At 39.2% G+C, this 15,374-nt stretch overlaps 2 protein-coding genes across 2 annotated transcripts; both read left to right on the top strand.

Annotated features, from left to right (window-relative positions):
* Positions 1-45: 45 nt before the first annotated feature.
* chmp4c (charged multivesicular body protein 4C) lies at positions 46-4,622 on the top strand. Its single transcript, XM_079662378.1, has 5 exons — positions 46-288; positions 1,162-1,339; positions 1,683-1,791; positions 3,229-3,358; positions 4,264-4,622. Exons 1-5 carry the CDS (start codon positions 66-68, stop codon positions 4,323-4,325), a joined length of 702 nt encoding a protein of 233 aa, XP_079518504.1. The 5' UTR covers positions 46-65; the 3' UTR covers positions 4,326-4,622.
* Positions 4,623-6,002: 1,380 nt separating this feature from the next.
* gimap4 (GTPase IMAP family member 4) lies at positions 6,003-14,249 on the top strand. The gene is made up of 4 exons (XM_079662247.1): positions 6,003-6,149; positions 8,008-8,192; positions 10,776-11,352; positions 12,113-14,249. The coding sequence occupies exons 1-4, from the start codon at positions 6,119-6,121 to the stop codon at positions 12,115-12,117; spliced, it is 798 nt and encodes a 265-aa protein (XP_079518373.1). The 5' UTR covers positions 6,003-6,118; the 3' UTR covers positions 12,118-14,249.
* The last annotated feature ends 1,125 nt before the right edge of the window (positions 14,250-15,374 follow it).

The following is a 15,374-nucleotide window of genomic DNA, read 5'->3' as shown; positions in this document are numbered from 1 at the left end:
AACAATACCAGCACACCGAGGCTGGGAGACACGAAGCTGCTTTTTAACCCCCCAAAGCTGCTAAAATGAGTAAAATCGCGAAGTTATTCAAAGGGAGCTCCAGCTCCGGTTCTTCCGGCTCTTCGAAGTCCAAATTCAGCCGGTCTCGAGGAGGCCCTTCCCCGCAGGAGGCCATCCACAAACTGCGGGAGACGGAGGAAATGCTGACCAAGAAACAGGACTACCTGGAGAAGAGGATCGAGCAGGAGCTGACGATAGCCAAGAAGAACGGCACCAAAAACAAGAGAGGTACATAAACACACACATATATATTTATATATATACACATATATATTTATATATATATAATGTATGTATCTGCAGTTGTTTACTTTTGGCTTCCCCATGGATATGGAGTATTTTGGACACGTTTTAAGAGAAACAACACCGGTAAACAAGTATTAAAGAGGTTGTTTAAATATATCAGATTCAGTTTTTATAGCCAGGCAGAGGTGGTAGAAGTACTTTAGTAAAAGTAGAAGTACTCAGATCTTGAGTCAAAGTAGAAGTATACGCAGATCTTGTACTTTAGTAAAAGTACTTGATCACTTTACACCTCTGTATCCAGGTATTAGATATTTGGCCTACAGTGATTTTCTTTATTTGTTGAAGATAACAGCTTCGTCAGCAGCAGCGAGTTGAACAGGATTGTGACGAGAGAGAAAGAGATTAAATCAAAACAAACTGTTATAGTCGAGTTTCCCTGTGCAGGAAACTGTGTGTTTTCATTACAACTGTACTTAACATATATAACCTGCAACTTATCCAATATATGTATTCATGCGAGTTAACTGAAACCTCATGCACCTTACTAGATAGCATTAAAGTAAAATATATATACACGTGGAAATACAAATATAATGCAGGATATTATTGTGCAAGAAATGGATAATTCGATATTAAATGGAATAAATGTGTGTTTGCACTTTCCGGTTGGATGCAACGTTGAGTCTCATCTAATGTTTTCTCGTGAAACCTTTCGCTGCCTGTTGAATCACCTCAGACTATACATACACAAGGGAGGAACCTGGGTTGTCTTTGTGACGCCCAGCACTGCCAGGTATTTATTTAGGCGCTGTCTGAGAAATAAAAACATGATCCTCCATGTTGTTTCTGTCCCAGCCGCCCTGCAGGCGCTGAAGAGGAAGAAGCGTCTGGAGCAGCAGCTGACGCAGATCGACGGCACTTTGTCCACCATCGAGTTTCAGAGAGAGGCTCTGGAGAACTCTCACACCAACACTGAGGTCCTGAAGAACATGGGCTTCGCTGCCAAGGCCATGAAGCAGGTCCACGAGAACATGTGAGAGAACTGAGCAGAAAGGAAATATAATCTGTGTGTTGTTTTGATCAGCTGTGTGTCAACTCCTAAAGAGAGAGAGAGACACACACACACACACACACACACACACACACACACACACACACACACACACACACACACACACACACACACACACACACACACACACACACACACACACACACACACACACACACACACACACACACACACACACACACACACACACACACACACACACACACACACACACACACACACACACACACACACCTCTCTTTTCCCCTCTGTGGGACGAATAAAGGGATTCTGATTCTCCTCTCCTCTCACCGTCTGTTCTCAGGGACGTTGATAAGATAGACGATCTGATGCAGGACATCACGGAGCAGCAGGACGTCGCTCGAGAAATCAGCGACGCCATCTCCGGACCTTTTGGAGAGACGTTTGACGAGGTACGGATATTTCCCTCTAGCCTACAGAACAGAACAGCTTACACAGAACCAGAGCTGGAAGTAGTGGAGTACAAATACTTTGTTACTGTACTTAAGTACATGTTTCTGGTATCAGTACTTTACTCCACTACTTACTTTTCTGACCCTTTTTTACTTTGACTTCTTACATGTTGAACTCAAATACCTGTACTTTCTACTTCTTACATGTTGAACTCAAATACTTGTACTTTCTACTTCTTACATGTTGAACTCAAATACCTGTACTTTCTACTTCTTACATGTTGAACTCAAATACCTGTACTTTCTACTTCTTACATGTTGAACTCAAATACCTGTACTTTCTACTTCTCACATGTTGAACTCAAATACCTGTACTTTCTACTTCTTACATGTTGAACTCAAATACCTGTACTTTCTACTTCTCACATGTTGAACACAAATACCTGTACTTTCTACTTCTTACATGTTGAACTCAAATACCTGTACTTTCTACTTCTCACATGTTGAACTCAAATACCTGTACTTTCTACTTCTTACATGTTGAACTCAAATACCTGTACTTTCTACTTCTCACATGTTGAACTCAAATACCTGTACTTTCTACTTCTTACATGTTGAACTCAAATACCTGTACTTTCTACTTCTCACATGTTGAACACAAATACCTGTACTTTCTACTTCTTACATGTTGAACTCAAATACTTGTACTTTCTACTTCTCACATGTTGAACTCAAATACCTGTACTTTCTACTTCTAACATGTTGAACACAAATACCTGTACTTTCTACTTCTCACATGTTGAACTCAAATACCTGTACTTTCTACTTCTTACATGTTGAACACAAATACCTGTACTTTCTACTTCTTACATGTTGAACTCAAATACCTGTACTTTCTACTTCTTACATGTTGAACACAAATACTTGTACTTTCTACTTCTCACATGTTGAACTCAAATACTTGTACTTTCTACTTCTCACATGTTGAACTCAAATACCTGTACTTTCTACTTCTTACACGTTGAACCCAAATACCTGTATTTTCTACTTCTCACATGTTGAACTCAAATACCTGTACTTTCTACTTCTCACATGTTGAACCCAAATACCTGTACTTTCTACTTCTCACATGTTGAACTCAAATACTTGTACTTTCTACTTCTTACATGTTGAACTCAAATACCTGTACTTTCTACTTCTTACATGTTGAACTCAAATACCTGTACTTTCTACTTCTTACATGTTGAACACAAATACCTGTACTTTCTACTTCTTACATGTTGAACACAAATACCTGTACTTTCTACTTCTCTCATTTTCCAAACAGGCTGGTTCCTTTAGTCTGAATGTGTGTTTGGTGGCGTGATCATTATTCTTTAGAGTCATTGCGTGCCCCAATGTTTAGAGACAGTAATCTGATTACTTCTCTGGTTTCAGGACGAGCTGCTGGCTGAGCTGGAGGAGCTGGAGCGGGAGGAGCTGGAGGAGAACCTGAAGAGGATGGGAGGATTACCCAGCGTGCCGAGCAGCAAACTGCCCTCAGCGAGACCCGGCAGTCAGCGAGCGAGTAAGAGACACGTATCAGAGGGATTACTGCAGTACTTCCTATACTCTAAGTTTTCCTAATCGCACTTCTACTCAGAGGTGGGAGAAGAACTCAGATCTTAAGCAGAAGTACTCAGATCTTGTACTTGAGTAATGCAGATGAAGTAATCTATATCCATGTCAGAAATAAATAAATACAATAAGCGAAATGCATGTAAACAGAGTAAAAGTATATCAGAGGAACTTACTGCAGAGGAGAAGAAAGACAATATGCAATAATAATCACTTTATGTGCAAAACATACATTCTTTATAAAACCTCTCAACACCGTAATATTTGACTTTTGTCACTTAGTTTTCCTAAATTGCTGCCACTAAGTACTTAGAGTACATATTTGTCTTTTATTTTGTATACGTTTACTAATGCGTGAGGTGAACTGGGCCCTCTCCAAGTAGCAGTCCACTCTCCATGTTGAGGTCTGGTCGGGGACTTGAACCGGCGACCCTGCGGCTCACAGTCCAAGCCCCTCCTGACATTGTGTGTTCTGTGTCTTCTCTACTCTAGATATATCTATATCTTTGCCGTTTATGTTTATTTTAATTTTATTATGATCAAAATGTCCAGACATCCCTTTCGGGCTTTTATATATTTTTTCTTAATGAGTTTTGAATACCTATATTAATCAGCTTTATCGTCCTATGCACAGCTACAGTGTTGATATGCACTGAAAACCTTAGGCCTCCTGCAACATGAATATATATATAACACTTGAAACAATAAAATAATGCAGATCAAGCAGATCAAACTATTTCCACGTCAGAGATGAATACATGCAGTCGGCTAAATGTTGATGCAGAGTAAGATGAACAGCTGATTAACCCGATAACTATCCCATAATAACCTGATTACCTTTCCTTCTCTTTGCAGCCACTAAGAAGAGAGTTGAGGACGAGGACGACATGCGGACGCTGGCATCGTGGGCGGTTTAATCCTGTTACCTCTCTCTCTCTTAGCTTTTAATTATTAAGGGGAAATGAAGAGCGTTATATTGAAGCCACTTTACAGGTGATATTTATGGAGGAGAAGTGAAGGATTAACAGAGGGTACTTCAGATGTGTTTATCCTCCTAGCTGTTGTTGTTGTTGTTGTTTTACAGCGTGTACAAGAAGTACTTAATTCAAATGAAGGTATGAGGAAACCACTGTTGTTTCTAACTGTAAATAAAGTCTGATTTTTGCATTAATGTTGTAAATAAACTGCTTGGATCAATAAACTAATCTCCTACACTTGGTCTTAAAGTCTTCTCTGATTTACAGGGGATTGGAAATAGTTTAAATCACAAATCGAAATTAGATTTTTCACGGTGACATATTCTCAGAAGTACAATGTGTACTTAAGTAAACAAGTATTAGCATCAACATATACTTTAAAGTACCCGACGTTAGAGCTGGTTTCTGATTATTCCCCATGCTCCTCCTCCTACATGCTATGGTAGTTTATTTTATGTTGTATTGTCTTTTTTCTTGTATCTTAATTGATTTTAAGAAAGGCTAGTCTCTGACCTTTTGACCTGTGCTGGACTCTGGGGATCTGATCTATCTGAATGCACCTGATCGAGTTAGATCCCGCCTTTCACAGAGATGTGTGACTGACTGTAAAGCATTAACCCATCACTGTGCCCTGTAAGGTCTGCCTTCACTCTCAGTCACTGGTACACGTTCATCTACAAAGCCATGCTGGGTAACCTCCCACCTTATATCTGCTCTCTGATCTCACAGAGAGTGGCAGGTAGCTGTTGCCTGATATCTCAGGATGTGGTTTTGTTAGATGTGCCGAGTGCAAGGACTGACTTAGGGATGAAAGCTTTTCTGTGCGCAGCTCCTCTGACTTGGAACACTCTGCAAAAAGAATGGAAACGGAGCCATTTGGTTCCTCTGCATGTTTTTAAAGCTCGGATAGATGCTATGACACTTGACACTGTTGATAGGTCTGTAAATGTAGCCCTGTAAATATGATGTATTGTTTTATGTCTTCATGTGGAACCTACTTGCTGCTGGTCTCCCTTGAAAAGTAGATCGATGATCTCAATGGGATTCACCAGGTTAAATAAAGGCTTGAAATGAAATGAAAAATGTTTAATGTTATGTTTTAGAATGTTGTTTGTTTCTGTGAAGCCCACTGAGTTGAGTTGTGTTGTGATATTAGGTGATATAAATACACTTTAATTTGATTTAAACACCAGATATTTTGCAATTGTAATCAAATGATGGGTGCATTAATGTGTTCTTCACTACTTGGTAAATGTGGGGTTATTTGGGTAGTTTAGCCTATAATAAAATATGATATATCTTGATTTATAATTTGTATCAACTAAAATCTGCATTTAATTGCATTTCATTCTTAATATTTTGTGCATGCCCTTTATCTAATTGTGTTTTCTTTGATAATATAATGTGAAAATACTCAAGTAAAGTACCTACATTTTAGTACAGTACTCTATATTCCACCTCTGCATATATTTTAGACATTTAAATCTACTTTATAATCTATATTTTCATTTTTAAAAACATACTTTTATTTTGAAAGAGCTAACCAGAAGCCGCGTGTTTACATTCCGGTCAGCGTTACCGTGCTTTTATTTTGAAAGACATAAACGGAAGCTACGTGTTTACGTTCAGGTTAGCTTTGTCATCCTGTTAGCTTTGAAGGAGGAAGTCTCTTTTCTCCGGATTTAAACCAAATTAAACATTAATTAAACCTCTTTTTCTGATAGAAACAGAGCATGGAAGCGAGTAGGAAACCTCAGACAGAAGGTGAGACTTTAAAACTCATTAATATAACTTTAATTTAAAGTACGTGTCATATAATAAAGGGAGTTTCCCTAGCTGTTAAAGTTAGCATTAAGTTCAACTGTTTACACTTAAAACAATAAACAAAGACACAACATCTACATAAATGATTACTATTTTATAACAAGATGTGTACAGTAACTAAGTACATATACTCAAGTACTTAAGTATAATTTAGATGTACTTATACTTTACTTAAGTGTTTCCATTGTATGCTGATTGTGTACTTATACTCCACTACAATTCAGAAGTTAATGGTGTACTTCTACTCCCCTACATGTATTTAATACCTTTAGTTACTTCTCAGATGTGGATGAATGATGTGAAATCTAATCAAGTGTTGAACCAGACTTTAGTTCCACCTGGAGTAAATCCACCAGCTACCCTGCAGTATACAAAGTCATTCAACAGGGTTCTTACGGTCATTAAAAACCTGGAAAAGTCATGGAAATTCAAAATGCTAATTCCAGGCCCTGGAAAAGTTATGGAAAACAATATTTTTCCCAAAGTTTTGGAAAAGTCTTGGAAATGTAACTAAAGTTGCATCAAATATAATTTATATTTGATTTAATCACCGAAATAATAATACTATAATGATACTACATACTGTATGGTATAGTAATGAAACGTGAAATAGCATTTAACTGACGAGGTGTTTTGCTGGTGAGAGTTTTTAGTGGCTTTAGCGTGTAGAAGCTAGTAAGCCTATTTGATTTGTTTTAGACACAACATGTTTCATATGCAGACCTTATTTTCCTGTTCCATGTTCAAATAAACCATTTTCAGTGGCACCGCTGAGAAAGAGTACTTTTTTTGGTCATGGAAAATGAGGTAAAGGTCCTGGAGAGGTCATTGGAAATCATTGGTGAAAAAGTGAATGAACCCTGCTTCAGACTAGCTGCACCTTCACCGGCTTTGAGAACACTTTCATGATCAATCATTATAAAACATATCATATCTATTATTCTGAAATGGAACAATCAAACAATGACTACTTTTACTGTCTTTCACTATATTTTGATGAGAATACTTTTCTACTTTTACTTGAGGAACATTTTGAATGAAGGACTTTTACTGTAACAGAGTATTCCTACACTCTGGTACTTCTACTTTTACTGAAGAACAAGATCTGAGTACTTCTACTTTGACTCAAGAACAAGATCTGAGTACTTCTACTTTTACTGAAGAACAAGATCTGAGTACTTCTACTTTGACTCAAGAACAATACCTGAGTACTTCTCCCCTCTGCCTGAGCAGTAAAATGTCCTTCTTGAGTGTTCATAATGATATGTCTTTGTTTCCTGTAGATATGTAGTCGCTCTTGTCTCTGCTCTGCTAGTGCACAGTATCATCACGCCAGTGTTGTATTCAAGTCACCAATTCACCAGTCCAAGTCACTCTGGAGTCACCCAAGGAGTGTCAGAGTCGAGTCCGAGTCCCAAGTCTTCTTGTATTAACCTTCGTGGATATATGTGTTGAAATGTAGCTGCTCCTCTACATTGCTTTTATCCTGTCATGTTATACTAATCTGTCTATTGAAGTACAATCTATTCTATACACATAAAGGTGCTATACAAATATAAAGCTTATTACTAATATTAATATTATTATTGTTATATATAAATAAACTATTTAAAATGAGTTACCTTTTAGAGAAGTGATTATATTTGTATTCACGAGTCCGAGTCGCGTCAATCAGCACTCGAGTCCGAGGCCAGGAGTCGAGTGCTCCGTCTCTGCATCACGCTGCTTTGTTGATTGTGTTTCTGTAACCCAACCATTTCCTTCAGGATAAATACAGTCCTATCTGATGTTTCCACAGATGCTCCTGGATCAGAGGAGAAGTCCCGACAGGCAGTGGTGACGCCGGCTCGTCTGCCTGAGCTCCGTCTGGTGGTCCTCGGGTGGAGGTGGCCGGGGAAAAGCCTGACAGGAAACACCATCCTGGGGAAGGAGGAGTTTCACCTGGAGCGGGCCGCCGAGTTCTGCGTGAAGAGAGAGACGGAGGTAAAGAGGAGAGGAACTGATATCTGCTGTCAGGTCTGAGCACAAGGAGAAGTACTCAGATCTTGTTCTTGAGTAAAAGTAGAAGTACTCAGATCTTGTATTTGAGTAAAAGTAGAAGTACTCAGATCTTGTACTTGAGCAAAAGTAGAAGTACTCAGATCTTGTACTTGAGCAAAAGTAGAAGTACTCAGATCTTGTACTTGAGTAAAAGTAGAAGTACTCAGGTCTTGTACTTGAGTAAAAGTAGAAGTACTCAGGTCTTGTACTTGAGTAAAAGTAGAAGTACTCAGATCTTGTACTTGAGTAAAAGTAGAAGTACTCAGATCTTGTTCTTGAGTCAAAGTAGAAGTACTCAGATCTTGTACTTGAGTAAAAGTAGAAGTACTCAGATCTTGAACTTGAGTAAAAGTAGAAGTACTCAGATCTTGTACTTGAGTAAAAGTAGAAGTACTCAGATCTTGAACTTGAGTAAAAGTAGAAGTACTCAGATCTTGTACTTGAGTAAAAGTAGAAGTACTCAGATCTTGAACTTGAGTAAAAGTAGAAGTACTCAGATCTTGTTCTTGAGTAAAAGTAGAAGTACTCAGATCTTGAACTTGAGTAAAAGTAGAAGTACTCAGATCTTGAACTTGAGTAAAAGTAGAAGTACTCAGATCTTGTTCTTGAGTAAAAGTAGAAGTACTCAGATCTTGTTCTTGAGTAAAAGTAGAAGTACTCAGATCTTGAACTTGAGTTAAAGTAGAAGTACTCAGATCATGTTCTTGAGTAAAAGTAGAAGTACTCAGACCTTGTACTTGAGTAAAAGTAGAAGTACTCAGACCTTGTACTTGAGTAAAAGTAGAAGTACTCAGATCTTGTTCTTGAGTCAAAGTAGAAGTACTAAGATCTTGTACTTGAGTAATAGTAGAAGTACTCAGATCTTGTTCTTCAGTAAAAGTAGAAGTACTAAGATCTTGTACTTGAGTAATAGTAGAAGTACTCAGATCTTGTAATTGAGTAAAAGTAGAAGTACTCAGATCTTGAACTTGAGTAAAAGTAGAAGTACTCAGATCTTGTACTTGAGTAAAAGTAGAAGTACTCAGATCTTGTACTTGAGTAAAAGTAGAAGTACTCAGATCTTGTACTTGAGTTAAAGTAGAAGTACTCAGATCTTGTACTTGAGTAAAAGTAGAAGTACTCAGATCTTGTACTTGAGTTAAAGTAGAAGTACTCAGATCTTGTACTTGAGTAATAGTAGAAGTACTCAGATCTTGTAATTGAGTAAAAGTAGAAGTACTCAGATCTTGAACTTGAGTAAAAGTAGAAGTACTCAGATCTTGTACTTGAGTAAAAGTAGAAGTACTCAGATCTTGTACTTGAGTAAAAGTAGAAGTACTCAGATCTTGTTCTTGAGTTAAAGTAGAAGTACTCAGATCTTGTTCTTGAGTAAAAGTAGAAGTACTCAGATCTTGTACTTGAGTTAAAGTAGAAGTACTCAGATCTTGTACTTGAGTAAAAGTAGAAGTACTCAGATCTTGTACTTGAGTTAAAGTAGAAGTACTCAGATCTTGTACTTGAGTAAAAGTAGAAGTACTCAGATCTTGTACTTGAGTTAAAGTAGAAGTACTCAGATCTTGTACTTGAGTAATAGTAGAAGTACTCAGATCTTGTAATTGAGTAAAAGTAGAAGTACTCAGATCTTGAACTTGAGTAAAAGTAGAAGTACTCAGATCTTGTACTTGAGTAAAAGTAGAAGTACTCAGATCTTGTACTTGAGTTAAAGTAGAAGTACTCAGATCTTGTTCTTGAGTAAAAGTAGAAGTACTCAGATCTTGTACTTGAGTTAAAGTAGAAGTACTCAGATCTTGTACTTGAGTAAAAGTAGAAGTACTCAGATCTTGTACTTGAGTTAAAGTAGAAGTACTCAGATCTTGTACTTGAGTAAAAGTAGAAGTACTCAGATCTTGTACTTGAGTTAAAGTAGAAGTACTCAGATCTTGTTCTTGAGTTAAAGTAGAAGTATTCAGATCTTGTTCTTGAGTTAAAGTAGAAGTACTCAGATCTTGTTCTTGAGTAAAAGTAGAAGTACTCAGATCGTGTACTTGAGTAAAAGTAGAAGTACCAGAGTGGAGGAATACTCTGTTACAGTAAAAGTCCTGCATTCAAAATGTTCCTCAAGTGAAAGTAGAAAAGTATTCTCATCAAAATATAGTGAAAGACAGTAAAAGTAGTCGTTGTGCAGATTGGTCCATTTCAGAATAATAGATATGATATGTTTTATAATGATTGATCATGAAAGTGTTCTCAAAGCTGGTAAAGGTGCAGCTAGTCTGAATGCGCGTCACCTGTCTCTCTAACTCCTGGTAGATTACTGAGTTATTACAGTACCAGTCAAAAGGGACCTGCGCTCTAAGTCTTGCTCAGTATAGTGTCTCACATCTAGTCAGAATGTGTCTCCTCCTGATGTAAGTGGACATCTTGTCCACTTCATGTTGGAGCTGTTTTTACTACAAGATACTTTTACTCAAGAACAAGAGCTGAGTATCTCTACTGTCAGTGCAGAAGCTTCCAGTGAGAATGTGAAGTGACCCCATGACTCTGCAGGTGTTGGAGCGGCAGGTGACGGTGGTGGATACTCCCGGATGGTTCTCTGCTCAGGACACGCCTCCTTCCTACAAGCAGGAGCTGGTGAGAGGGGCGTCTCTCTGCCCCCCCGGCCCTCACGCCTTCCTGCTCGCCATCCCCGTCGGCATGTTCACCGAAGTGGACCGTCAGCGCATCGAGGAGCACGTGAGTCTGTTCGGGGAGCGCGTGTGGAGGCACACCATGGTGGTGTTCACCTGGGCCGAGGTGCTGAGGAGCATCTCCATCGAGAGGTACATCCGGAGGGAGGGCAAGGACCTGCAGTGGGTCCTGGAGAAGTGCCACCGGAGGTACTTTGTGATCAATAACTCTGAGTTCGGAGAGCACCCTCAGGTGGGAAGGCTGCTGGAGAGGGTGGAGAAGATGGTGGCGGAGGAGGGGGGGTTCTACCATGTGGAGCAGGAGGAGGAGGTGAAGAAGGAGGTGAAGGAGGAGGAGAACCAGAACCAGAACAGAGAGGGGAGAGAGCTGGGAGCTCGACCCAAGCAGAGCTCATCGCTGAGTCTGTCCAAAACCCTGGAGGTGGAGCCGCTGGCCAGTGAGTCCTGCATCCTTCCTGTGTCCTTCCATTGGCTCACTGAGCACACTTTGAAGGAGCATTCAGAACACTTTTAGACCCGTTTAGGGATTCCTACCTTTTCCCGTGTGGGCAGATCCTACTTTAGAGGATAGGAGGAGACATTAGCAGAAACAATATAAACATTGAACCAAACTGAGTAAAAGTGCTTCAAAAAGACACTTTGAGACGCGTTTAGTGGACGAGCAGACTCAACGTGTTATTAAAGAGCATCCTGTGTTCTCTAGGGCAGGGGTTCCCAAAGTGGGTCTTGCGATCCCCCGGGGGTTCGCAAGACCTCGAGTGGGAGTCGTGAGATGATTACAAAATAAAAACGGAAAATTTAAAAAAAAAAAATTATGAAAAAAAATTGATTATTTCTTTTTATAATTTTTTTTATTTTTTATTATTAATAATAACGTTTGCATAGACATTTTCAGGGGCGGACTAGCCATCTGTATAATTTGCCCGCAACGAGGCTCTGTTTCTCAAACTTTACAAACTAATTAATTTGGGGTGTAAAGTTAGGGTTAGGACAAAACAAGACACTTAGACTTAACTTGGACTAACCCTGTTCCTCACTCAAAGCCATTATAGGAGCTCAAACAGTCAAATAATGTCCCAGTGGAGACACTGGGACATGTCAGAAGCTTCCTGCCACCCTTCCATGCCAGTGGAGACACTAAATGTTTAATAATGTCCTCTGTAGATCTGTATTAATAATCCCTCTGTTTGATTCCAGATTAACGTCTCCGATGGCGGACCAATCGGATCGCTCTGACGCTCTGAAGCTGCTTCTGATTGGAGGGAAAAGGGTAACAGAGATTTCACTGAGAGTAAAAACAGTGAGACGGTTTTAATTTATTACTTTTAATCTGACATTTGACTGTTTATCCGTTTGTTGTCCTTCGCTGTGACGAGGAGGCCTTTTGTTTCACGCTCTCCTAAAGAGGGTGCTATTCAAACGCTACAGACTGCATCCTTCAACGTGCATCCTTCACACTGCGTCCTTCAGACTGCATCCTTCAGACTGCATCCTTCAGACTGCATCCTTCAACTTGCATCCTTCAGACTGCATCCTTCAGACTGCATCCTTCAACTTGCATCCTTCAGACTGCATCCTTCAACTTGCATCCTTCAACGTGCATCCTTCAGACTGCGTCCTTCAACTTGCATCCTTCAGACTGCATCCTTCAGACTGCATCCTTCAACTTGCATCCTTCAGACTGCATCCTTCAGACTGCGTCCTTCAACGTGCATCCTTCAGACTGCATCCTTCAGACTGCGTCCTTCAACGTGCATCCTTCAGAGTGCATCCTTCAGAGTGCGTCCTTCAGACTGCATCCTTCAGACTGCATCCTTCAGACTGCATCCTTAAACGTGCATCCTTCAACGTGCATCCTTCAACGTGCATCCTTCAGACTGCATCCTTCAGACTGCATCCTTCAACGTGCATCCTTCAGACTGCATCCTTCACACTGCATCCTTCACACTGCACTACTCGACTGTTACTAAAGTCAATAATGTGATATGTTCTGTAACTGATTCCTGTTTGTTGTGACCAAACTGTAAATGCTTTTCTCGTGCCTATAAAGCCGGTTATTGATTATTATTATTACTTAAATGCATCTATAGCATGTTCATAGCAGAGGGAGGGGTTTTGATTAGACTTTTTAATGTTAAAAGATGACTTGTTGAAGCTTCTACATTTATCTATTTTTGCAGGATTTTGTGTTAAAAACTAAATGTTTGGGTTTTTGTTCCTAATTTGACAAGATGAGTAACTTCCAGAGGTCCATCGTGGCTTTAATACAGATTGATGATTATGTTTTGCATTTAAATCACATTTTGTCGACCAAATGATCCATGAATTAATCTGAAAACTGATTTGAAGATAGAAGTTGGAAGCAGCCTCATCTGAACAGAAAACTCATGGGTTTTAGGGGTTTTGGGGTTTTTGGGGATAAAATGGTAATAAAACGGGTGTTGTAACGGGCTATGCAGACACTGAGACTCCTACTTGAGTCAACTGCTGTGGACACACTCCAGTCCCTCATCACCTCATGTTAGCGCTCCACACACACACACACACACACACACACACACACACACACACACACACACACACACACACACACACACACACACACACACACACACACACACACACACACACACACACACACACACACACACACACACACACACACACACACACACACACACACACACACACACACACACACACACACACACCTCTAGTTTCATGAACATCTGGTGATTGGTTTGACTCTAATCCAGACTAACTGAGTCACGCCCTGAACACATCGCTCTGCTTCAAACCGGACTAAAAACCAATCTAACTGTTGATCGAACTCTGTATTTGTGTTCTAGTGTAGCTTTAGTTAACGTGGTGTCAATCAGGTCCTGGTTTGAAATGTCTCTCACCATTAAATCTGAACCCTTTGTCACTGACGTATCTTTGAAATGCAATAAGCTCCTGAAACCCAGGATCTAAAGAGGCATTATTCTGCTTGTAATGCATGTAAAGGGCTCTGGTTTCAGACAGAGGGTGAAAACAGGCAGTATGAGGAAAATAAATAGCTTTTTGAACATTAAAGCATGAACTCTTTAAAACTGACTGAACGCTTGTTATTGTAGGAATGCTGTAGATACTGTCAGACACACACACACACACTGAATGAGAGAGAGAGAGAGCAGCTGCTGGAGCCTCAGGTGTGAGTCAGAGGGCAAATGTCTCTGCATTGTTTTAAAGGGCTCAGAGAACAGCTGATGTGTCCCAGTAGATCTGCTTGTTAGAAATGCACTGTGTTGTGAAACGTTCTTCTTTTCGATCCAAATAAATGTGTTTGACCAAACTGTTGGTTCCTGTTCGTTTGAATAAGTGACGACTCTTTCTTCAACGGGGGATTTTAAACACCTGCACTGACACACATATATAAAGCTTAACGTGTTCTTTATCATCCATTAATTTCTTAGTAATTTAGTTTTAAAAAATGCAATTTAATTTGTATTTATTTATTTGTATAAATATTATTTTAGTGTGTTTTTAATTAACGTAAAGCAATATGTTTTAACATTTATTCTTTAAATGTTTTATTAATTTATTTTAAATCACCAACAATAAATATACATGTATATATTATTTTTCATTTTGAAATGTATATTTAGAACAGTCATTTTTATTTATTTTAAATCGTCACCAGTTTATAAAAATATATTATATTTTAATTAGCCAACAATTAAAGCATAATTGGGAACTAGGGAATATTAAGCTTTAAATGATTAATAAACCTTTAAAACAGTTGCCTGCTAATTGATGAATGGACTTTGACTATGAGCTCCTTTATGAAGAGCAGTTACCTTTAGTCGACACTAGATGGCAGCAGAGCCTCAGCTCTCAGGTGATGGACATGTTTACACCTTCATATACCTGTTTACCTGATTACCTGATTACAGTCTATGGTTCACAGCAGCAATATAGTAATATAATATACAATATATATATTCAATAAGTTGATATGGGAGCTATTGACCTTTGTTTCAGATCGTACAACATCACATGTTGTCCCCATAAGGGAGGCGAGTCCCCACAAGTGACTGTGTAAACAGATTTAGGTCCCCACAAGTATAGTAATGCTAGGACACACACACACACACACACACACGCTATATCTTTTCATGCTTCTAAACCAGGGGTGGGGAACCTTTTTCCTCTCAAGGGCCATTTCAATTTTTTCAATATCCTCCGAGGGCCGTACAAATGATTGACCTCTGCTTAAAAATACTAAAATCACAGCCCATTCATTTGGCCTTTCTTTCATGCTGTGCAAAGAAAAAGCAACCTCTTAATCCAGATATCTCACCATTTGTTCTTAAATGTTGAAGTTAAAAGCATCAATCTGGTGCACTTTGAGAGCAACATTAGGAGATCTATGGATACATCTCAACACCCAGATGAAACAGAACTGTAAGCAGATCTC

Source organism: Notothenia rossii, assembly GCF_949606895.1.
Source record: "Notothenia rossii genome assembly, chromosome: 12".
Lineage (NCBI taxonomy): Eukaryota > Metazoa > Chordata > Actinopteri > Perciformes > Nototheniidae > Notothenia > Notothenia rossii.
The sequence above is the reverse complement of the archived record's forward strand: the minus strand, read 5'-3'. Positions and strand labels throughout refer to the sequence as shown.